General features: G+C 46.3%; 1 protein-coding gene across 1 annotated transcript; it reads right to left on the minus strand.

Moving 5' to 3' along the window:
* Nucleotides 1–15,893: 15,893 nt before the first annotated feature.
* Nucleotides 15,894–16,671, minus strand: SMCO4 (single-pass membrane protein with coiled-coil domains 4). The gene has a single exon (XM_083362212.1). The coding sequence runs from the start codon at nt 16,542–16,544 to the stop codon at nt 16,365–16,367; it is 180 nt and encodes a 59-aa protein (XP_083218338.1). The 5' UTR covers nt 16,545–16,671; the 3' UTR covers nt 15,894–16,364.
* Between the last annotated feature and the right edge of the window lie 6,758 nt (nt 16,672–23,429).

Below are 23,429 nucleotides of genomic sequence, written 5' to 3' on the forward strand. Positions count from 1 at the left end.
TGGGCTCAGTTGTGGTCGTACGTTACTTAACAACTGCCTTGCTTTGCAATGGATGTGTGGATCTCAGTTGTGATCGTAAGTTGAGGACTACCTGTGTGCATGCATGCGCGTGGGTGTACATGTGTTTGTGTGTGTGTGTGTGTGTGTGTGTGTGTGTGTGTGTGTGTGGTGTAAAACAAGAAGGAGGGTGCTGAATGAATGTGGATTGATTATAAAACTGAATGGGCAGTAGAAAAAAGTGAGATTAAGGTGTTTTGGCCATATGAAGAAAACAAATAAGGCTAAACCAGACATGTCAAACACAAGGCCCGGGGGCCGGATCCGGCCCGCGAAGTGGTTCCATGTGGCCCGCGAAGCCATCCTGGAAACAGTGAGGGAACAGCCCCCACTGCCTTGGCCCTGGCCCAGAGACCCTCCTTCTGCCAGAGACCCTCAGATCTGTCCCACTCCTGCCTGGGCCCCCATAGGCACGCTTGATGCCAACGATGTAGAGCTGGCCACGCCCACCCAGTAGGCCATACGCACTCTAGCCACGCCCACCCAATAGGCCACACCCACCCTGGCCACACCCACCCGTCCCCTTGAGGGCAACCGCAATGCTGATGCGGCCCTCAATGAAATTGAGTTTGACACCCCTGGGCTAAACTGTTCAACGGAAAGCAGAGCAGAAGGATGGAGAGAACGGGAATGACCAAGGAACTTACAGGTGCTTATAGAACCATCACCAAACTCTCACTTGACACGCCCACACTTGATTCATCACAAGACCCTCACCTGATGTGACCGTCACAAGACCTGCTGACCACACAAAGACCTTATAAACAGAAGAACACCAACACCGTTCTAAACTCTGCTGAAGATGTTACCTAGTCTGGTAATGAAACGTTTGGAAACCAACCCACAAGCTCGGAGAACTAATCTTCACTCTGACCTATAGTTGCAACTGAGAAAGCACAAAAGCTGAGGGAGCTGCCTTTTTTTCCCCCCTTTCCTTAAAAAATTCAGTACAAACTCTCCCAAGTCATCTCTTTTTCTCACTCTCTGTTAACCCACTGTTATCAAGGAAGGAGAATTGAATTTAAAAATGCCACTGAAGTAGGTCAAAGAATTGCTGATTTCTTTATCTGAAATTCATCCAGCAGTCATGAATAATAAAAGCAATTTCTTCATCGACAAACTTCTTGTTCCCGAGGTTAGCCCTGTCCTTTTTGAGGACTAGAGGCCCTTTCCAAACATTACGTCTCTGAGGTCTGACAGTGGGAGTGGCAAAGGACTGCGCTGAATTTTGGCATTAAGTGAGGAATGGAAGGCCCATCCAAGGGGACCACATCTGATCATGGCTTACCCATTGTCAGCTGCCACTTTATGCTTGCTTGTACTTCGTCACATTAATGATGACAGACTGCCATGAACTGTAGGGAAGGAGAAACACAAAGGGGAAAATGAAAGTAAGTGCTGTATCTCTTTGAGAAGCTGCTTCAAGGTCACGTGGCATACCAGCTAGGTATTATCCTGTACCTGAACCAACCATTAGGAAGACATCCTGCCTGAACTTGACTAGTTGCATGGGAATGGGGAATGGGAGGCAGCTAAGGGAGGGAAAAGTTGAACTAGAGGATTTTTGTCCGTGATGCTCCAATCTGGCTATGCATTACTGCAATATACTTGACTTCTAATAAACTATACCAAGGGTAGGCAACCTTGGCTCTTTTATGACTCGTGGACTTCAACTCCAAGAATTCCTGAGCCAGCATGGGCTCAGCTTGGATACCTCTCCCTTTCCCCTCAGTATAGCTGGCTCGGGAATTCTGGGAATTGAAGTCCACGAGTCATAAAAGAGCCAAGGTTGCCTACCCCTGAACTATACCTTTCTCAACAAATAGAACTAGAGGTTTAAGTTGTGGCAGGTCTGATACCAATATCAGCTTTTGGGTGGACACTATATGTAAATCTAAAGCTTATCTCCAGGCAGAATTCTTCCTTGGAAATCCCATGCAGTCCAACAAATCTACAACCTTTATGAATTCTATAATTTTTCTTCTTCAGTTGGGACAGAAATTAACAAATAGCTCCAAGTACCCATTTTATATAGGAATATCTTTTGTTGTTTTTAGCTGCGAAGTTGTGTCCGACCCATCGCGACCCTATGGACAATGTTCCTCCAGGCCTTCCTGTCCTCTACCATCTGCTGGAGTCTATTTAAGCTCACACCTACTGCTTCAGTGACTCCATCCAGCCACCTCATTCTCTGTCATCCCCTTCTTCTCTTGCCCTCAATCTTTCGCAGCATTACGCTCTTGTCCAGTGAGTCCTTCCTTCTCATTAGGTGGCCAAAGTATTTGAGTTTTAGCTTCAGGATCTGGCCTTCTAAAGAGCAGTCAGGGTTGATCTCCTCTAGGACTGACCGGTTTGATCGCCTTGCAGTTCACAAGGGACTCGCAGGAGTCTTCTCCAGCACCATAGTTCAAAGGCCTCAATTCTTTGGCGCTCAGCCTTTCTTATGGTCCAACTTTCACTGCCATACATTGTAACTGGGAAGACCATAGCCTTGACTATACACACTTTTGTTGACAGGGTGATGTCTCTGCTTTTTAGTGTGCTGTCTAGATTTGTCATGGCTTTCCTCCCGAGGAGCAAGCGTCTTTTAATTTCTTGGCTGCAGTCCCCATCTGCAGTGATCTTGGAGCCCAGGAAAATAAAATCTGTCACTACCTCCATTTCTTCCCCATTTATTTGCCAGGAATTGAGAGGGCCGGATGCCATGATCTTGGTTTTTTTAATGTTAAGTTTCAACCCAACTTTTGCACTCTCCTTCTTCACCCGCAACACGAGGCTCTTTATGTTGTGACTCAGGGCCAGCCTGTGGGTCCGACAGCCGGCTCCGATGTATCGGAGGACTCAGATGTGGGGGAGGAGGGAAACGAACCGGCTGATGATGATTTGGAGGCTTTGCAGAGTCCTCAGCCGGGGACCTCTTCTCAGCTGTGTGAGCCCGAGAGTGCGGAGGATGATGACCCACAGCTGGCCCTGTTCAAGGACGCCCGACGCAGGAGGCAGTCGAGCAGGGACAAACAAAGAAAGGCTATGGGACTCCTCGGGAGGAGGCACAGGGAGACCACGCCCTGAGCTCTCTATAAAAGGAGTGTTTGGGGAGGGGCTGGTTGCTGAAAGCAACTTTTCCACTTGAGAAGACAAGCTCTTGTGTTCTTGCTAACTGCGTAATTAAATCTTGGCAGAAGCCTTTTAGCCTTGGATGCTTTCCAGACTCTTCTTTTTGAATAGGGGTTGCGAGAAGAGGGCTGGTTCAGAACAGTTTGCTTTCAGCCACCCACCCCTTATTACTACGATGGAGCAGCTTCTTGCCGAGAATGCCCAGCTCAACCAGCAACTCACCTTGCTGGCCACTCAGGTGGCACAACTGCAGGCTCAGGTACATGCTGCCCCCCCACCCAGGAGGAAATGTCAGATAGCTATGCCGGATAAATTTGCTGGTAATCCAGAACTGTTCCCTGCCTTCCTGGGACAATGCCAGCTTTATATCAGCGTGAGAGCAGCTGATTTCCCCACTGACCGAGATAAGGTGGGATTTGTGTTGAGCCTTCTGTCGGGAGATGCAGCTCGTTGGGGCACGCCTCTGTTGGCACAGCCTAGCCCTTTGTTGGATAACTTTGGGGGGTTTTGTGACCATATGCGCCTCATGTACGAGGACCCGATTAAGGCGCAGACTGCCACCCGACGCCTGAAAGCTTTGAGGCAGGGTCAGCGCCCTCTACAGGCCTATATCAGCGATTTCCGGCTGCTTAGCCAGGATTCCGCCTGGAATGAGGCTGCGCTCGTGGATGCCTTTCAGGATGGCTTGTCAGAGGAGATGTTGGATGAGCTGGCCCGCGTGGACATTCCCTCAGACCTGAATGGGCTGATCCATCTTTGTCTGCGGATCGATGCCCGGCTGCAGCAGCGTAAGAGTCGCCGTGCCACCCCACAGACCCCTGCCGCCCCTGTTGTGCGTGAGCCCCCAGTCCAGAGGGAGGAGCCAATGGAGCTGGGTGCCGCCAGGTCCCGTCTATCGGTGACGGAAATGGACAGACGACGATCGGAGGGGTTGTGTTTTTACTGTGGGGACCCTGGACATTTGGCTGCTTCTTGCCCGAAGAAGCGTCAGCGGGCGTCAGTGACCAAGCCTGCCCCAAGAAAGTCCCCTGCTTTGCTATCGGGAAACGGCCCGAGCCCGATCTAGACGGTGTGAAAGATCGGGCGACCCACAACAACCACACCGAGCGACGCCGTTCCGATGGTGCCTGTGAACCTCCACGGCATTTGATTTTGGAGGCACGTCTGATCCTTCCTGGCAAGCCAGAGGGGATTCCAGTCCATGCCTTAATTGACTCTGGGGCTACCACTAACTTTATGGATTCGGCCTTTGTGGCCAAATGGGCTGTTCCCCAGTGTCCAGTGGATCCGCCCATGCTTGTGGAGACCATCGATGGTCGAGTGCTCCTGTCCGGGCCTATCACGGCCGCCACGCAACCCGTGTGTATGGCCATCAGTACCCATGTGGAGGCCATTCAGTTCTACGTCACTTCGGATCTGCACTTCCCCGTGGTCTTGGGACTGGCGTGGCTCCGGGCGCATGATCCACAGATCTATTGGTCTCAGAACTTGGTCACCTTCCCAAGTTTGCAGTGCGTGGACCACACCCGCCATATCTGTGCCGGCCAGGTGGAGGGTTCCCCAGGGGTTTCCTTGCCTCCCGAACTGTCCGACTTTGCTGACGTGTTCAGCGAGTCAGAGGCGGACCAATTACCCCCGCACAGGCCCTACGACTGCTCCATTGACCTAGTCCCTGATGCGCCTCTCCCAGTGGGGCGTTTGTACTCCATGTCGGAGCCCGAGTTGGCTGCATTGCGGGACTTCCTGACAAAGAACTTGGCTCGTGGTTTCATCCGGCCCTCGTCCTCGCCAGTGTCTGCGCCCGTGCTCTTCGTCAAAAAGAAGTCGGGCGAGTTACGGCTTTGCTGTGACTACCGGAAACTCAACGCTATCACGGTGCGTAACCGCTACCCGCTGCCCCTCATCCCCGAGCTCTTGGACCGACTCCGGGAGGCTAAGATCTTCACGAAACTGGACCTGCGTGGAGCTTACAACCTCGTCAGGGTTCGGCCGGGTGATGAGTGGAAGACAGCGTTTGGTACTCGCTATGGACATTTCGAGTACACGGTGATGCCGTTTGGCCTGACCAACGCCCCCGCTGTGTTTCAGCATTTTATGAATGACATCTTTCGGGATCTGTTGGACCAGTTTGTTGTGATTTACCTGGACGACATCCTGATTTACTCCCCGTCGCGTGAAGCGCATCATCAGCATCTCCGTCAGGTCCTGCAGCGCCTCCGGAAACATCGGCTGTTTGCCAAGTTGGAGAAGTGCCAGTTCTACCAGGTGACCATTGATTTCTTGGGTCACCGCATTTCTCCTGAGGGCATCGCCATGGAACCGAGTAAAGTTGAGTCGTTGCAGAGTTGGCAACCCCCGCGTTGCGTGAAGGATATTCAGCGACTTCTTGGATTTGCCAACTACTATCGGACATTCATCCCTGGCTTTGCTGCCTTGACAGCCCCCCTCACCCGGCTCCTGCAGAAGAAGACTCGGTTCCAGTGGAACGCCCCCGAACAACAGGCGTTCCAAGCTTTGAAGGACGCCTTCATGAAGGAGCCCATCTTGAAGCATCCTGACCCGCAACGGCCGTTTGTCGTGGAGGCGGACGCCTCCGACATTGCCATTGGGGCCGTGTTACTCCAGGCAGCGACGCCCAACGGTACCTTTTTCCCTTGCGCGTATCACTCACGGAAATTGAATCCCTCGGAGCGCAACTATACCATCTGGGAGAAGGAGCTGCTGGCCATCAAGGCGGCATTCGAGGCTTGGAGGCATCATCTGGAGGGGGCGCAGCATCAAATCGAGGTCCGGACGGACCACAAGAATCTGGAAAGCCTGCAGACCGCTCGGAATTTGAACCAACGCCAGATCCGGTGGTCCCTCTTCTTTGCGAGGTTTGACTTCCGGGTGCGGTACATACCAAGCGGGCACAACCAGAGAGCGGATGCTCTGTCCAGGAAGCCCGAGTACACCCGAGTGGAAGACAAGCTTCCGCCCAGGACCGTGATCCCCGTCGAGTCTTTTGCTGCGGTGCAGGAGCCGGTGGATATACGGGCTCAGATCCGGGAGGCGCAGCAGCAGGAGGCGTGGGTGGCTCAGCGGAAGGAAGAGGTGGGGCCAGATTCGCCTTGGTCGGTCACGGATGGACTCCTGTATTATCGTGACCGGCTCTATGTTCCAGGAGGGCCACTCAGGGGACTCGTCCTCAGCCAATGTCATGATAACCCGGCTGCGGGGCATTTTGGCCTGTTCAAGACTCTGAACCTGGTCTCCCGTACATTCTGGTGGCCCCGAGTCCGACACGATGTCCAGTCTTATGTCACCTCCTGCGTCCCATGCAGGCAGGCCAAGTCAGCGACAGGGGCCCCGCCTGGTTTACTGCAGCCTTTGCCAACGCCCAAGAGACCCTGGGGGGCTGTGTCCATGGACTTTCTGACGGATCTACCCCCATCCTCCGGCTTCACGACAGTGTTTGTGGTGGTGGACATGTTGACCAAGATGGCGCACTTCATCCCCTGTCGCGGCTTACCGTCAGCTCGCGCCACTAGTCGCATGTTCATCCAACAGGTGTTCCGGCTGCACGGCCTTCCCGATAGAGTCGTCTCCGATAGGGGGGCCCAGTTTACAGCCCGCTTCTGGCAGGAGTTGATGCGGGCGTTGGACATTAAGGTTTGCCTCTCGTCCGCGCATCATCCTCAGACCGACGGGGGTACCGAGAAGGTCATCGGCATCTTAGAGCAGTATCTGCGCTGCTACGTTAACCTGCAGCAGGACAATTGGGTGGACTATTTGGCCATAGCCGAGTTTGCCTTTAACAACTCGCAGCACACCTCCACGCAGATGACACCGTTCTTGGCCAATGTGGGTTATCACCCCCGGTTTTTCCCCCTTTCTCCCGTGGACTCACCGGAGCCGGCAGCGAACGAATTCATGGCGGAGTTACAGGCGATCCATCGGTTGGTGCGACGGCAGCTGGAGAAGGCCAAGGCCGACTACAAGAGGTTCGCCGATCGGTCGAGAAGGGATACGCCCCCACTATCGGTGGGGGATCGGGTCTGGCTGTCCACCAGGAACCTACCATCCACTCGGCCGGCGAGGAAGCTGGACCACCGTTACCTTGGACCGTTCCCCGTCGAGGCCGTCATCAATCCGGTCGCCTATCGTTTAACTCTGCCACGTTCCCTGCGCGTGCACCCCGTCTTCCATCGGTCCTTGTTGGTCCCCGAACAACCGGCTTGTCCACTTCGCCAAGCGGAACCTCCCCCATCAGGACCTCGTGATGGCGACAGCACCCCCGAGTACGAGGTCGCCAGCATCAGGGATTCCCGCTGGCTGAAAGGTCGCTTCCAGTACCTGATCGAGTGGAAAGGGTACGGGCCGGAGGACTTCACATGGGAAGACACGACCGCCGTTCATGCCCCTGCGTTGGTGACTGCGTTTCACGAACAGTTCCCATCCCGACCGCATCCGGATCGGCAGACCCGGGGGAAGGGCCCTGCGGTGCGGGATAGTGTTGTGACTCAGGGCCAGCCTGTGGGTCCGACAGCCGGCTCCGATGTATCGGAGGACTCAGATGTGGGGGAGGAGGGAAACGAACCGGCTGATGATGATTTGGAGGCTTTGCAGTCCTCAGCCGGGGACCTCTTCTCAGCTGTGTGAGCCCGATAGTGCGGAGGATGATGACCCACAGCTGGCCCTGTTCAAGGACGCCCGACGCAGGAGGCAGTCGAGCAGGGACAAACAAAGAAAGGCTATGGGACTCCTCGGGAGGAGGCACAGGGAGACCACGCCCTGAGCTCTCTATAAAAGGAGTGTTTGGGGAGGGGCTGGTTGCTGAAAGCAACTTTTCCACTTGAGAAGACAAGCTCTTGTGTTCTTGCTAACTGCGTAATTAAATCTTGGCAGAAGCCTTTTAGCCTTGGATGCTTTCCAGACTCTTCTTTTTGAATAGGGGTTGCGAGAAGAGGGCTGGTTCAGAACACTTTAGTTCTTCTTCACTTTCTGCCATTAGAGTGGTATCATCTGCATATCTTAGGTTGTTGATATTTCTTCCGGCAATCTTAATTCCAACTTTTGATTCATCTAGCCCTGCCTTTCTCATGATGTGTTCTGCATATAAGTTAAATAGGCAGGGTGACAATATACAGCCTTGCCGGACTCCTTTCCCAATTTTGAACCAATCAGTGGTTCCGCGTCCAGTTCTCACTGTTGCTTCTTGGCCCACATATAGGTTTCTCAAGAGACAAATAAGATGGTCTGGTACACCCATCTCTTTAAGAAGTTGCCACAGGAATATCTTTTAGCTCCTTCCTTTTTGATTGTCATTTTTCAGCTTGCTGCCAAAGCGATCTTATTTGTTTTATAGTTTTAATTTGCCTGGTAGCCTTAGTTTTGCCAGCAGATGACAAGGTGATTTAAAACATTGAAAACAAGCTTTGACTGACATCAAGATTTTGCATAGAATATTGTGATTTCCTTTTTAATCAGATGTGACCCAGCCTCAGGGCTGTACCGTTGGAGGTGGATATATTTTACAGGTGAAGCATGGAAATGATTGCTGGAGTGAAAATAGATCAAAAACAGCTTGTGTTGGAGAGAAAGAAATGAGATTTTTCAGATGAATTGGGCTATATCCAATAACAGGCATTTGGGGAGGGGGACTCAGAACAGGTTCATTACAGACCATTACGCTGGAGGACATAGTCCCCCCCACCCAAAAAATGGATGAACCTAGCACTGGACTGATTTAATCACCTTTCATTTAAATGTTATTAGACTAGACTTTGGTCATGAATTTAACAATTTTCCCCATCTATCACCTTAAATATTACAATTTATTCACAAGTTATGGAGCTTCCCGGGCTATCAGGAACCCTAAGGCTCCAAGCTTAACAGAGATGCCTGCAGAGGAAGGTCCAAAAAGTTAAAATGGCAGATTAAAACCCTGCCATTTTTATATGTGTGAGATTCAAGGTGCTGGTGATGACCTATAAAGCCCTGAATGGCATGGGTCCGGATTACCTTAGGGAGCACCTGCTACCAGCATCAGCTTCCCATCGTCCTGTGCGCGCCCACAGGGAGGGCCTCCTTAGGGTTCCGCCGGTTAGAGATTGCCAGCGGGTGATTCCCAGGGGGAGGGCGTTCTCTGTGAGTGCGCCCGCCCTTTGGAACGAACTGCCGATGGAGCTTCGGACTGCCCCCGACCTTCGCTCTTTTCGCCGGGACTTAAAAACCTGGTTGTTCGAATTGTCTGGCCTGGACTGAGGGATTTTAAATTTTAAAGTATTTAATTTAATTATATTAAATTATATTAAATTAATTTTAAAATTTTAATTTGATTGTTATTAGGAATTGTGGGCCTGTACTAATTTAATTTTTTTTAATTTTAATTCCATTTATATCCCGCCCTTCTCCGAAGACTCAGGGCGGCTTACAAGCTTAGCAGTAGCCTTCATTCTATGTATATGCCTGCTTATTAGGGCTTTCACACACACCCCAAGCGGCATTATTACAAAGTCAGCTTAATTGCCCCCAACAATCTGGGTCCTCATTTTACCTACCTCAGAAGGATGGAAGGCTGAGTCAACCTTGAGCCTGGTGGGATGCGAACCTGCACTGTTTTAATTGCCCTGTGAACCGCCCTGAGTCCTTCGGGAATAGGGCGGTATATAAATTCAACTAATAAATAAATAAATAAAATAAATATGTGGGGGGAAAAAGAATGGAGCTGCCATTTTGACTTGTTGGACCTTCTTTCCCTATGAACATCTCTGGCTTAGTATCTCTAAGCTATATACCTACTCTGAGTCAACTCTAAGAAATCAGGCTTTACTCAACTTTGGAACCACTTTTGAAGCTTGCAAGAGCTTTGCTTGATTATGCTGCCACATTGTTTTTTGATGGTACTAAGATTCCAGCCATGTTGAAAAGGGAATATATATAACCTATATTCCTCACTTGATCTAGTGATGAAGGCACCAGGTTACAAATTCTAGTCCTTCCTTAGACATGAAAGCTGGCTGAGTGACTTTGGGCCAATCAACAGGAGATTGTGAGTTCTAGTCCCTCCATAGACATGAAAGCTGGCTGGGTGACTTTGGGCAAACCACCAGGAGATTATAATTTATAGTCCCATTTTAGGCATGAAAGTCAGCTGGATGATTGGACCAGTCCCTCTCTCTCTCAGACCAACCTACCACACAGGGTTGTTGTTGGAAAAATAGGAGGAGAAAGGAATATTAGATATATTTGCCAACCTGAGCTGTTTACAGTATAAAAACAATAAAGTTGGGATAAAATAATCTAAAAAAATAGATCAGATTAATAGTGAGAGGGGAAAAAAAGAAATAAAACCCATCTAAAAATGGAGGATCAAGTAAAATTTTGTCTGATCCTCTCCTCTATCCCACCCCCACCCACCCCTTCCGATCATTCATTCACAAAGCCAGGGTGGCACAGTGGTTAGAATGCAGTATTGCAGGCTAATTCTGCTGACTGCCAGGGGTTCGATCCTCACTGGCTTAATGTTGATTCAGCCTTCCATCTTTCCGAGGCCGGTAAAATGAGGGGCAATATGGGGGCAATATGCTCAGTTTGTAAACCGCTTAGAGAGGGCTGTAAAGCACTATGGAGCGGTATATAAGTCTAAATGCTATTGCTATTGCTATTGAGCTCATGTCCCCTCCTGACACCAAATGTTGTTTGCCTCCGATTTCAATTTTTGAGAAATGGCTTGGGAAGAATGTGAAGAAAGAAACATCTGCTGTGTCTCTCCCATGCCTCACATCCTGCTCCACATAGATTTTCAGCAAGGCAAATTTCTCTCAGAGCTCTCTGCCCTGCTTATAAATCCTTTTATAATCCAATTCCCCTCCTTCATAAATATTTTCCTGACACTTTGAAATAGCAAATCACTACCGAGTGGGTGCAGGCTGGATATTCTACCTCAGTGTACATGTAGTCCTCGACTTACAACCACAATTGACTCCAAAATTTGTGTTGCTAAGACATTGGTTAAGTGAGTTTTGCCCTGTTTTGTGACCTTTCTTGCCACAGTTGTTAAGTGAATCACTAACAACTTGATAAGTTACTAACACGGTTGTTAAGTGAATCGGGCTTCCCCATTGACTTCGCTTGTCAGAAGGTCGCAAAAGGTAATCACGTGACCCCGAGACACTGCAACGGTCATAAATATGAACCAGTTGCCAAGCGTCTGAATTTTGATCCCATAATCATGGAGATGCTGCAAAGGTCATAACTGAGAAAAACATTCACAAGTCACATTTTTCAGAGCTGTTATAACTTTGAACATTCACTAAACGAACTGTTGTAAGTTGAGGACTACTTGTGTAGTGAGGACTATCTGTATAGTAGTCCCATTGGCTTTGTCAGAAAGTTGCCAAAGGTGATCACATGACCCCATGACACGGCAACCATCATGAGTCAGTTGCCAAGCATCTGAAACTTGATCACATGACCACGGGGATGCTACACTGGTCGCAAATATGAGTAATGGCCAGAAGTCACTTTTTTCAGTGCCGTTGTAACTTTGAATGGTCACTAAGGTTCAAGGTTTTAGTTATGATCTTTAAGTCCCTACATGGCATGGGTCCGGGGTACCTCGGGGACCACCTGCTGCCGGCTTCAACTCCCCTCCGCCCTGTGCGTTCCCACAGAGAGGGCCTCCTCAGGGTGTCAGGGAATGCCGACTGGCGGCCCCCAGGGGGAGAGCCTTCTCTGTGGGTGGCCCGGCTTTGTGGAACCAACTGCCGGTGGAGCTCCGGACGGCATCGGACCTCCGAACTTTCCGTCGTGGTCTGAAGACCCATTTGTTTGAATTGGCCGGTCTGGCCTGATGGGGGAGCTGGGTTTTAAATTGTCATTTTAGATTGTATTATTGTTTTTTAATTGGGCACTGATTTAATCTTTGTTTTAACTTTTGTATAGTATTGTATTTTTATTTATATGCCCTGTGAACCGCCCTGAGTCCCCAGGGAGAAGGGCGGTATATAAATTAAATAAAACATAAACAAAACATAAACATAAATGAACTGCTGTAAATCGACTACTCTAGCAAGGAACAAAGGAAAACTGAAATAAAATTGTAAGCATAGTTAGGATCATGTGACTTTCACTTAGGGGTCCTTTGCTTAAAAGCAGTTGTCAGTCCCAATTGTGGTCGCTAAATGAGGACTACCTGTATACCCAACTGACTCATATTTATGACGATTGCAGTGTCATGGGATCATGGGATCACCTTTTGCAACTTTCTGACAAGCAAAGTCAATGGGGAAATCCAGATTCACTTAACAATTCACTGTGTTAATAATTTAAAGAACTGCAGTGACTCACTTAACAACAGGAGCAAGAAAAGTCGTAAAATGGGGCAAAATTCACTTAACAATTTTTACTTGGCAACAGAAATTTTGGGCTCAGTTGTGGTTATACATTGAGGACTGCCTGTACTATGGCTATAATTATTATATTCTTTAAAAAACTACAGTAAGCCTTGCAACACGTAGCTTATTTTAGGAGCCTTAGTAATCATGCTAATACTTCCCTGAGAGAGAGTTGGGATGTTCCTCCTTGTAATACCCTTAGTATTATTAATTCTCAATTCTTAAAAAAGCACCCTTTCCCCCACTTTTTGTTCTTTATCATCTTTGTATAAATGTTTGATATACCTTTTGAGGATGACACCTCCATTGGCACAATTTAAATTCTGAGGCCAAATACTGTATGGGACCTTAGTAATATATGTAGGAATCTTTAGACAAAGATTATAAAGAGGAAGGAAATAAATAAATCCTGGATTTGGTTCAGTAACATAAAACTGAAATACCCATTTTCCCATATCCTCACTTTGAAGATTCTGAATTGAAAGGTAATAAAATTACAAAAAAATTGCCTCTCTAAATGCTTGAAGTCACGATAAGATTCATGATAAGATTGCATTGCGAGCCGTAACACCATGCTATAAGTGGATTTGTGCAAAGGGGAAAAAAGGTGGTTAGAAATATATGTAAAATGGCTTTATCAGGTAATAAGCACTTCTGGTAGCTTGGTCATATGATGAGGTAGGAAAAAAAACAGCAATGAGATTTTTCTGTTAAAATGATTCTAATAAATCACTCCATTCTCCCAGCATCACTTCAAGTTAAGGGGAAAAAAACAGCTTGAAAATTGTACTAGTGAAATGCTTTGCTTTTTAAAATTCCTATTACTGTATGCTAAGTCAGGAACTTTTTTCAAATTTTGCTGCAAAGAGGGAGTCAAGCTATTCTCCAAAGCACCTGAAGGCAGGACGAGGAGCAATGGATGGAAACTAATCAAGGAGAGAATGTCTATGGAGATTCTTAGTCATCCAGGTCATGGCTGTCCCATAGGTGCTTTTTCGGTTGAAGCAACCTAGAATTAGGGAGAAATTTCCTGACAGAACAAATTGTGGGTGCTCCAACCCTGGAGGTTTTAAAGAAGAGATTGGACAACTATTGGACAACTATAAACTAGGATTTCCTGCTTGAGCAGGGGGTTGGACTAGATCAGGGGTAGGCAACCTTGGCTCTTTTATGTCTCGTGGACTTCAACTTCCAGAATTCCTGAGCCAGCTTGGCTGGCTCAGGAATTCTGGGATTGAAGTACATGAGTCATAAAAGAGCCAAGATTGCCTACCCCTGGACTATATAAGACTCCCAATGTCCCTTCCAACTCTGTTATTCTGTTAATGTGTGTTAGATTGATCTCTAAGCAGTAAATATTTTTGCATTTTCTTTTTTACCGCTGTTTATTTATTGTTTATCAACCATATCCCTATAATTAAAGCAATTCCTGTCATGTGGGCTTTTTTGTTAAGGACAAACAGGCCACACAATGCCTAAAGCTAAAATCACATTAAGGCTAAGTATACCACATTACGTATACCACATTAAAGCTTAGTATGATGTTTACAACCAGTTCATGAATTTTATGGATACTTAACAGGATTGTAGGGCTTATTCAATAAAATACAGTTTATTGTGGAGTGAACTCAGTGCCCCTTATTGGTCTTTTGTCTAAATGAAAAGGCGAAAAACTACGTTTCTGCTTCAGCTTTCACTCTTCTATTTTTTAAAAAATGATGTTATCAGACGAAGACTCCTAAAATATCATAATTTCACCAAAATGCGCCAAGCCAAATTTAGGGGCTGTCTTTTGGCTATCTTTAATGATTTGGAGACCCTATTTTAAGCATACTCTGACTATAGGCATATGAAAGAGCTGGGTTACCTTCCCTTATTACTGCACTGTATCTCAAAATTTGGATCCCACCACGTAGTCAATTAGACTAAAAAGAGCTTGGGTATTTGCATTTCATCATGTGGTAAGCCATTGTTTTAGTATACCGGATGAAGTCATCAAGTTGTACTGTAATTTCGTTTACCACAGAGGTAGGCAACCTTAAAAAGGGACGCGGTGGCTCAGTGGGTTAGGATGCTGAGCTTGTCGATCAGAAGGTCGGCAGTTTGGCGGGTCGAATCCCGAGTGCCGCGTAACAGAGTGAGCGCCTGTTACTCGTCCCAGCTTCTGCCAACCTAGCAGTTCGAAAGCACGTAAAAATGCAAGTAGAAAAATAGGGACCACTATGGTGGGAAGGTAACAGCATTCCGTGCACCTTTGGTGTCTAGTCATGCCGGCCACATGACCATGGAGATGTCCTCGGACAAGTGCTGGCTCTTCGGCTTTGAAACGGAGATAAGCACCGGCCCCTAGAGTCGGAAACAACTAGCACGTATGTGCGGGGGAACCTTTACCTTTACCTAAGGCAACCTTGGCTCTTTTATGACTCATGGACTTCAACTCCCAGAATTGTTATGATATACAGGTAGTCTTCAACTTCGGACCGACTGCTTAGTGACCATTTGAAGTTATGATGGACATCCCCCCCAAAGGTGCCCTACCCCATAGTCATATGACCGTATGTTGGTTGCTTGGCAGATGGCCCGTATTTACAGTCATCTGCGGTGCCTGCACCCACATGGCTACTTTTTATGATGTTGTTGGTGTAACTGGAATTTACTTCCAGTTTTCAGCAAAATTTACCAATAGCAGACAATAGGTTTGCTTTACGACTGCTGTTCTCTTAACGATTGCCATAAAAAAGACAGTTTGGGTCATGCGATTACCTGCTTTACTACTGTTGGGTACAGTTGTAACTTGAGGACTACCTTCGTAAGCACAGCCAATGCATTACTTTAAACCAGTTTTGGCAGGATTAACACAGGTTATGTTTGAAGAGCAAATTGAAAACTTAGTTCAGCTCAGAATGTTACTACCAGGTTGTAAGTCAAAGCTAATAATTAAACACATGCAACTGTGGTGTTGCAATGGATTATTTGCTATGATTCTTTCAATGCCAATCTGAAACAGGGATTAGAAACTTAAATTCTTTGGAAATAAAATACCTTAAAGTTAGCCTCTTCTGGATGATGTTAGAAAAGTAGGACTTTTTTTAAAAAAAAAGTTTAGACATTTTTAAAAAATCAACATTAATGCTGTCTGAAATTCCTACTATTTTAGTGGAGCAAACATATCTGATGTGAACTTAAGAATTATCTTAAATTATTCATTGGTAAAGCCTCATATGGAGAAAGGAAGTATTCTGTTTATATTCTGGGTTAATTCTGAGGAAAACATCATCTAATTCTCTGTCATTTTCCACAACAGAACTGTTTCAAGAGGAAATCAAGAGGAAAGACTTTTATGTAAGACGCGTTCTCTTTATTCCAAAAATAAATACTTTTTTTAATCAAAGATTTCCAAATGCCATTATATAATCACAACAGAAGGGGAAGATCCACTTCTTTGGCAGCTGTGAAGCCAACATACAAGAACTTGACAGGAGCAATGCTGCTGACAAACTCAAAGCTGATTTATACAAATTTCCAAAAGCAACAGAATCCCCCTTTAAGGAGTAAGCAAGAGACTGTTGAGGTCTAAAAGGCACATTATGCTAGACAATAAAACATACTTTGTGTCCCTGCAAAACAAGTATGTTCTATGTTACCTTCCACCAGAGCAACTGTGGACTGTGAATTAAGTCAGAGAAAGAGGATTCCTTTGTTAAAAGGATTATTAATAACAGTGATTTAAAAAGGATCCCCTGGGGGAGGGGGGCTTTGATTAGTTGTTGGGCCTTGGCATGCCCACCCAAGGGGCACAGTTCTAAATCCATGTCATTCAGTTGTATTGGGGCGGGTGGCCACGTAAACGAACACCACAATCAAAAGCACCACCACAGTCAAGGTGGGAAGCACCACAGTTGTGACTTGCTGACGGGCTTCGTGCATTGCTTGCTTCCTCTCCTTTTTGTCTTTGGATGTCTCTTTTTTGGGCTTCCCTTTCAGCTGTCTCATTCTCCTTCCTTTCTGGATCTCTCGTCAAGGAAATCGAACCAAGTAGCCAAGAGGCGTCAAAGGCGCAACCAAGAGATGCTTCTTCTGGTCAACCTCGTCCTTCTTGGCCTTGGATGGGGTCCTGTATAAAACCTGGAAGATAGAGAAGAGAAAAAAAGGATAGTCTGGTGGAGGTTGATGGTGTTGGTCAGAGGCCTCCAAATGTGGCCACTTTAAGACTTATGGACTTCAACTCCCAGAATTCCCCAGCCAGCATAGCTGACTGAGGAAGTCTGGGAGTTGAAGTCGGCCATGTTTGGAGACTCCTGGTGTTGGTTAACAAGAGTCACAGGGTTAATACTGAGAAATACATCCTATGCAGCTGGGAGCTGACCCCCTAAAGTGTTTCCAAAAGCTGCCAATTTTTTAACCTTTTTTATGAGATAGCTATGCCTTTCTGTGAATAGGCAAGCTCCTCCCATATCTATAATCGATTTTTTTAAAAAAACGATGATAGTAGTGGGAGAGCTACTCATCATATTTCAGTAAACAGCCTGTGAGTTTTCATGCTTATTTAGCAAGAACACTGAAATCTTTGAGATTGCAAAATGTTATTTACCCAAAGAGACAAGTAGAAGAAATCAATAAAGATACACAAAACCTGTCCTTATTTCTACAGAGTCTTGTTATCTAGACTTATCCAAGTTGGTAGGTTACTGATGTACTGGGATTTTAAGTTCCAGATTATGTATTATATATGGAGAGAAGAGGCTACAATATTATTAAAGTAAAATCTCCTAGTCCCTGAGATTACCAGTGTATATTTCAGGTGTCATGAATATTTTTCCACTATGCTATTCAAGTAGTCATCGATTTAAGACCATTTGAAATTACAATGGACCTCAGCTACCTATGACCAGTTTTCAAAGTTATGACAGCCACACATATATACCATAGTCACATGGTCTCATTTTGGGTGCTTGGCAACTAGCTCACTTTTATGTACGTTTGCAGCATCCTGCAATCACATGACCACAATTTGTGACTTTTTTTTTGCCAGTTTTCAGCATTTATTTCCGTGTCTGGCAAAAACACCTTATGATAAGATATTGGTCTACACCTGTAGTCACAGTATATAGACCCATATCTTTATCCCATAGGCCATATCCTTACCAGAAAATGTAAAACCTGCTTTACCTATAAAAATGAATTAGCAGGATTTTGCTAATATGGATTATGGGAATCAAGCTGTTTTTCATGTGCTGACAGTTGCAAAGATTTGCAAATCTTTCACTTGGCCTCCAGCGTACTTCTAAAAACTCAGCTTGAGATGCAACTTTGTTGTGTGGCTGAGAAATAAAAGGGTCTTGGAATTAGAGGGACAGGATTCGAATCTGGGTAGCATGACTATTTGTAGTATAATATAGTCAAGGTTAATGTGCATTTTAAAAAAATCATTATGTTAGACACTCCATGTCAAAAATACAGAATAGATACAAATTCAGGTTGTGCCTGAAAACACGTTTGTGGCTCTCAGCACAAGCATTTTATACATGAGAAATAAACACAAAAAACTAACTTATCGTGAGATAACAGAATTTTGTCAAGGGAAATGTAAAATAAATTGAGAAGAACTGGAGGTAGAGGGATATAGTCAAAAGTTTCCTTATTTACTGTTATTACAAAGATTTAAAGTAGGCAAAAGAGTCTGGAGTCTGAAATAGAATTGGGTACAAATGATGAACATGCAATTGGTAAAATATATAAACTTTTATTAAAATTTGAAACAAGAAGAAGTGAAAAAATGTTTGATAAAGTAGATTATAACCTCATTTAGGTTATAATATACAAATGGATAGTGGAAAATATGTGCCTTAAAGAACTGAAAATCACACTAAGTTGCAATCATAAAGAAATTTTTTATAAAATGATGGACTGTTGATCAAAGTAAATGCCCAGAACACATAATGACACTTCAAGTACATGTTGGAAATATGAATCAGAAGAAACATTTTAACATGTTTTGTGGACATGTAAAAGCTAAAAAATGTATATGTGTATAATTTCCATGTGTGTTTGTGTGTGTGTGTGTCTGTGTCTGTGTGTATATATATAAAGTTTGGCTTCTGTTTCAGAAGCTGGATCAAAACGGTCATTTGAGGCATTTATGCTGGTTAAAAAAAGCTAAGTTGAAAAGGTGGAACTGACAGCATCTCTCTTAACACCCATCACTGTCACAATCATAATGAATGCTAAAACAACATAACATGAAAATTATGTAGAATCTACTTTATCTGCAGTGAATGGTGCACGATGGCACAAATCTCTATTGCACCCAGCTCTACAATTACAGGCCTTTGAATGCCATGCCAGGGATGCAATCACCAAAATGGGTTGGACTGGGACAAAGAAGTAGGAGGCCTCAGGAAAGCACTGAATCAAGTTTAACCTAGTTTAAATCAAATCTATGAAATATAGTCCATATTATACTATTTTATTTTTCGTTGGGTTATTTTTTTTCTTTAGAGCAGAGGTCACCAACCTTTTTGGTTTGGCGGCCCGGAAAAGGAGGCACGCACCGTTATGCATGCGCACGCACACAAAAATGGGCCACACGTGAGCGCACATGCGCATGCAAATGGGCCACGCATGCGCACACACAAATGGGCCACGTGAGGGTGTGCGCTGCAAATGAGGTGGCGCTAGCGTCTGTAGGACGTTCAGGGGCAGGGTGGCGCTAGTGCCGTGGAATGCTCGAAGCAGCGCTAGAGCGGTGCTAGGGCCGGTGGGATGTTGGGATGGGCGATGCTAGCGCTGGTGGGATGCTCAGGGCGGGGCTAATGCGAGTGTGGGAAGTGTGTGCACGCACACATGCCCGTGCAGTGGCCATCCCTCAACGTGGCCCAGTGGCCACGGCCCACTAGTGGGCTGCAGCCCACAGGTTGGAGACCCCTGCTTTAGAGAGAATATCTGGAAAGGTGTTGGGGTACATCAACAGGCCTATTAATTATACATCCAATACAATATCTCTCTTGATATATCCGTCATAATTGCAGTACAGGTGGTCCCCGGCTTACGACCACACTTGAGCCCAAAGTTTCCATTGCTAAGCAAAACAGCAGCCAAGTGACCTTTGCCCCATTTTCAAACCTTCCTTGCCACACTTGTCAAGTGAATCACTGCAGTTGTTAAGTTAGTAACCCTGTTGTTAAGTGAATCTGTCTTCCCCATTGACTTTGCTTGTCAGCAGTTCGCAAAAGGGGATCCCGTGACCCTGGGACACTGCAACCATCATAAATATATGCTGTTGCTAGGCGCCCCAATTTTGATCATGTGACCATCAGGATGCTGTGACAGTTGCAAGTGGGAGGGCTAGTCATAAGTCACTTTCTTGAATGCTCTTGTAACTTTGAACACTTGCTAAACAAAGTCGAGGACTGTCTGCACCCAAGTCTCAACAAACAGATTGTGTACAAAATACACTTTTCCTGTGCTGAAATCAGTAAAGAAATTTTAATTGTAAACCGCTCTGAGTTGCTTTGCAGAGTGAGATGGGCGGCATATAATTTTAATAAATAATAATAGATAAAACTGAATGTGTTTGGCTCTTCGTTTTTTTCTTCCCTTTCCAACACCTCAACAACCTAAAGATTCCTCATTTCCTGGCTTGGAGTGCCTACAAATAAACACCTCAGCCTGAAGTTCTTTCTGATAGATTCAAGCTACAGTTTTGCTTAAGCCTCACGAAAGTCAGTGAAACGTAACTTGCGAGCAGATGTGTGATGAATAGGGCCTTAAATTACGAACTGAAGTGAAATATTGGAGCGCCAAATACTTGGCCATAAAAGCAATGGGCTGACAGAATCACAAGCTGTTGTGGTTTAAATTTGACTTTCTTTTATTCGGAGCCCCCTGGATGAGATGGGCAGCCACAGAGATTTAAGAAAACAAATAATGAACCAACACGATGTATCACAACTTTTCTGCTATTGTTTGGCTTTTCAAAATAGGCATTTTTGGGGATCTCATTTAAACTTAACTAAATCCAGTGATTGCCAACTCTGGAGTAAAGCAGCAACTAAAACGGTGAAGAAGGAATGACCAAATTCCATTCAACTTTGGCCTCATATAAAGTCTCTACAGAGCTTTAGACAAACTGCTAGTTCCTCTATAATTACAGTGTGGTAATTTAAAGACTAAAAAAAGCAATATATGTGCCCATTATTATAATTGTTTAACCTTAAGTTGTTAAAGACCACTATTATTACTCATGCTTCCAACACAGATTTGAGCTGAAAGCTAAATTGTTATGGTTACTACATAAAAATAGATTCATATCTATCTGAAAAGCTTTGGAATGGATGCTTAAGCCTGTTTTTCCGGCAGCTTGGTTTTCTTTTAAGTGAGCGCTGAGTGGCTTGCAGCCTAATAATCAACTTGACTTTATAACACCCACAATCTCACTAAGGATATTAAGAGAAAATATGTGTTTCTGTGGTCTTGTGATTGCAGTTTGGATGCTCAGCAATCAGCTCACATTTATGGCTGCTTGCGATACCACACGGTCAAGAAGCAAAGCCTGAAAAACTCTTGGCACATTTCCAAGTGTGTCAATTTCAGGGGCCTCACAGTGCTGAAATTATAAAATTAGGTAGAACTCTTTAATTCTGTACAATGGCTCAGTGGTTAAATTTGCTGAGTTTGTCAACTGGAGAGCTTGACAACTTAGGTTCAAGATCAGAGTTCAGTGCAACAGGGGGAGCTCCTGTTATGTGCCCCAACTCCTGTTCACCTACCAGTTTGAAAGCATGCAAGTGCGAGTAGATTAATAGGTATCACTTGGCCACGCAACGGAGATGAACACTGTGCCCTAGAGTCGGAGATGACCCACAGAGAAACCTTTCTCTTTCTGTAAAACCAGGACTTTTTTTCTCATAGAACGCTCAGAACGGAGTTCCGGCACCTTTTATGGATGGAACCTTGTAGGGTATGCAAGGCGGGTTGTATGACATGTGTGAGTTCCGGCACCTTTTTCTTTTACAAAAAAAGCACTGTGTAAAACTATTGCCAAATCTCATAAAATATCCCAGGGCTTACCTTTGGCTGGAAGTTCTCTTTCTATAGTTCCTGTTTCTAAAGTCTTGTTTTCTCCAAAACACTGGCTCACGCCACCAACAAACAGACATTCATGCTGAAAGAAAATAAATAACTTTATTTTAGAAAATTGGCCTAGGAACTTCCATGGATAGCTTAATAGAACAATTGATTATAAATCCTAATAGAACTATCAACAAGTAATGAAACCTTTGAGAATTTGGTGGTTAGGGCATCAGGCTGGAAACCAGAAAACTGTGAGTTCCGATCCCGCCTTGGGCATGAAGCCAGTTGGGTGATTTGGGACCAGTCATTTTCTCTCAGCCCTAAGAAAGCAACATTGGCAAACCGCTTCTGAAAAACTTTGCCAAGAAAACTGTGGGGACTGTCCAGGCAGTCTCCTAGAATCGTACATGATTGAATGGAAGAAAAAAAATATATTTAAGCCCTATACAGAAATAGGATAGAGCATCTATAGCAGACATGTCAAACACAAGGCCCGGGGGCCGGATGCGGCCCGCGAAGTGGTTTCATGTGGCCCACGAAGCCATCCTGGAAACAGTAAGGGAACGGCCCCCGCTGTCTTGGCCCCGGCCCTGGCTGGCTGGGAGCCAATGTACAATTTCGTGGTGGCCATCTATGCTGAAATACATTCAGTCTTAGCTCCACAAGGCCATCTGAAAACAGCGAGGGACCGGCCAGTGCCGTGTCAGCACTGCCCCCTCGGCGCATGCTGGGGAGGTATCACCCTTTGTGAGGAATGAAGAAATGCACCATTTTCTGGAAGTGGCCAGCACATGGCCCTGCCTACTTCGGGCAGGCTAGGGCCTGGGCAGCATTGCGCTTCTTTTCAGATTCATGCCACCCAACTCAGCCTCTCGGCACTGTGAGGAGAGCACCCCGCTGCCTGCCCAAACCGGGCAGGTTCGGGGCTGGGCAGCATTGTGCAGGTAACATCGACTCTCACGCTGCTCATGGCATCCCCTCCCCCAGAGCCCACCAAGTCGAATATGTGAAGTGGGCGAGGGCCATGTGCTGGCCATTTCCAGGCCATGGTGCATTTCTTCATTCCTCACAAAGGGTGACACTTCCCCAGCTGCCTTTCTTGCCTGTTTTTCTCCCTCCCTCATCTCAAATATTTTCCCACCACTCTGTTCTTTGGAAGGAAGGAAGGAGAGGGAAGGTCTGAGGGAAGTCCTACCTTAGTCCTGCCCTGCTGCCCTTTCACCATCCCCTTGCCCCCTCCTCCTGGCCTATGCTGGGGGTGGTGGTTTCTCCCTATTGTTAAGGAAGCTTTGGATACAAAGCCAGGTCTCCTCACATGGAGAGGGAATGGGCCTCCCTCTTGATTTTGCCCTCGTACCCATCATGAGCAACCTGGCTAAGGAGAGCAAGCACAGCAGCAGCAGCCTTGAGGAGGAGGAGGTAAATGCAGCTGGGAACCCCCTTGGGGAAGTGGGGCTGGGCTTGGTGCCGTGGGTGCTTGAGGACTGGGCTAGGCATTTGACCTCCGCGCCACCGTCCAGTCCCCCCCCCCATGGCCTGAGAGGAACAGTGAGGCTCCTCCGGTGGACCATGCCTTGGCACTTGCCCCGGTCCCATCTCCTTCTGCCAGAGACCCTCAGATCTGTCCCACTCCTGCCCAGGCCCCCACAGGCACCCTTAACACGAACGATGTAGAGCTGGCCACGCCCACCCAGTAGGCCATATGCACTCTAGCCACGCCCACCCTGGCCACACACCCCCGCCCCCCCCCCGAGGGCAACTGCAATGCTGATGCGGCCCTCAATGAAATTGAGTTTGACTCTATAG

Source organism: Vipera ursinii (assembly GCF_947247035.1).
Source record: "Vipera ursinii genome assembly, chromosome: 4".
NCBI classification, from domain to species: Eukaryota; Metazoa; Chordata; class Lepidosauria; order Squamata; family Viperidae; genus Vipera; species Vipera ursinii.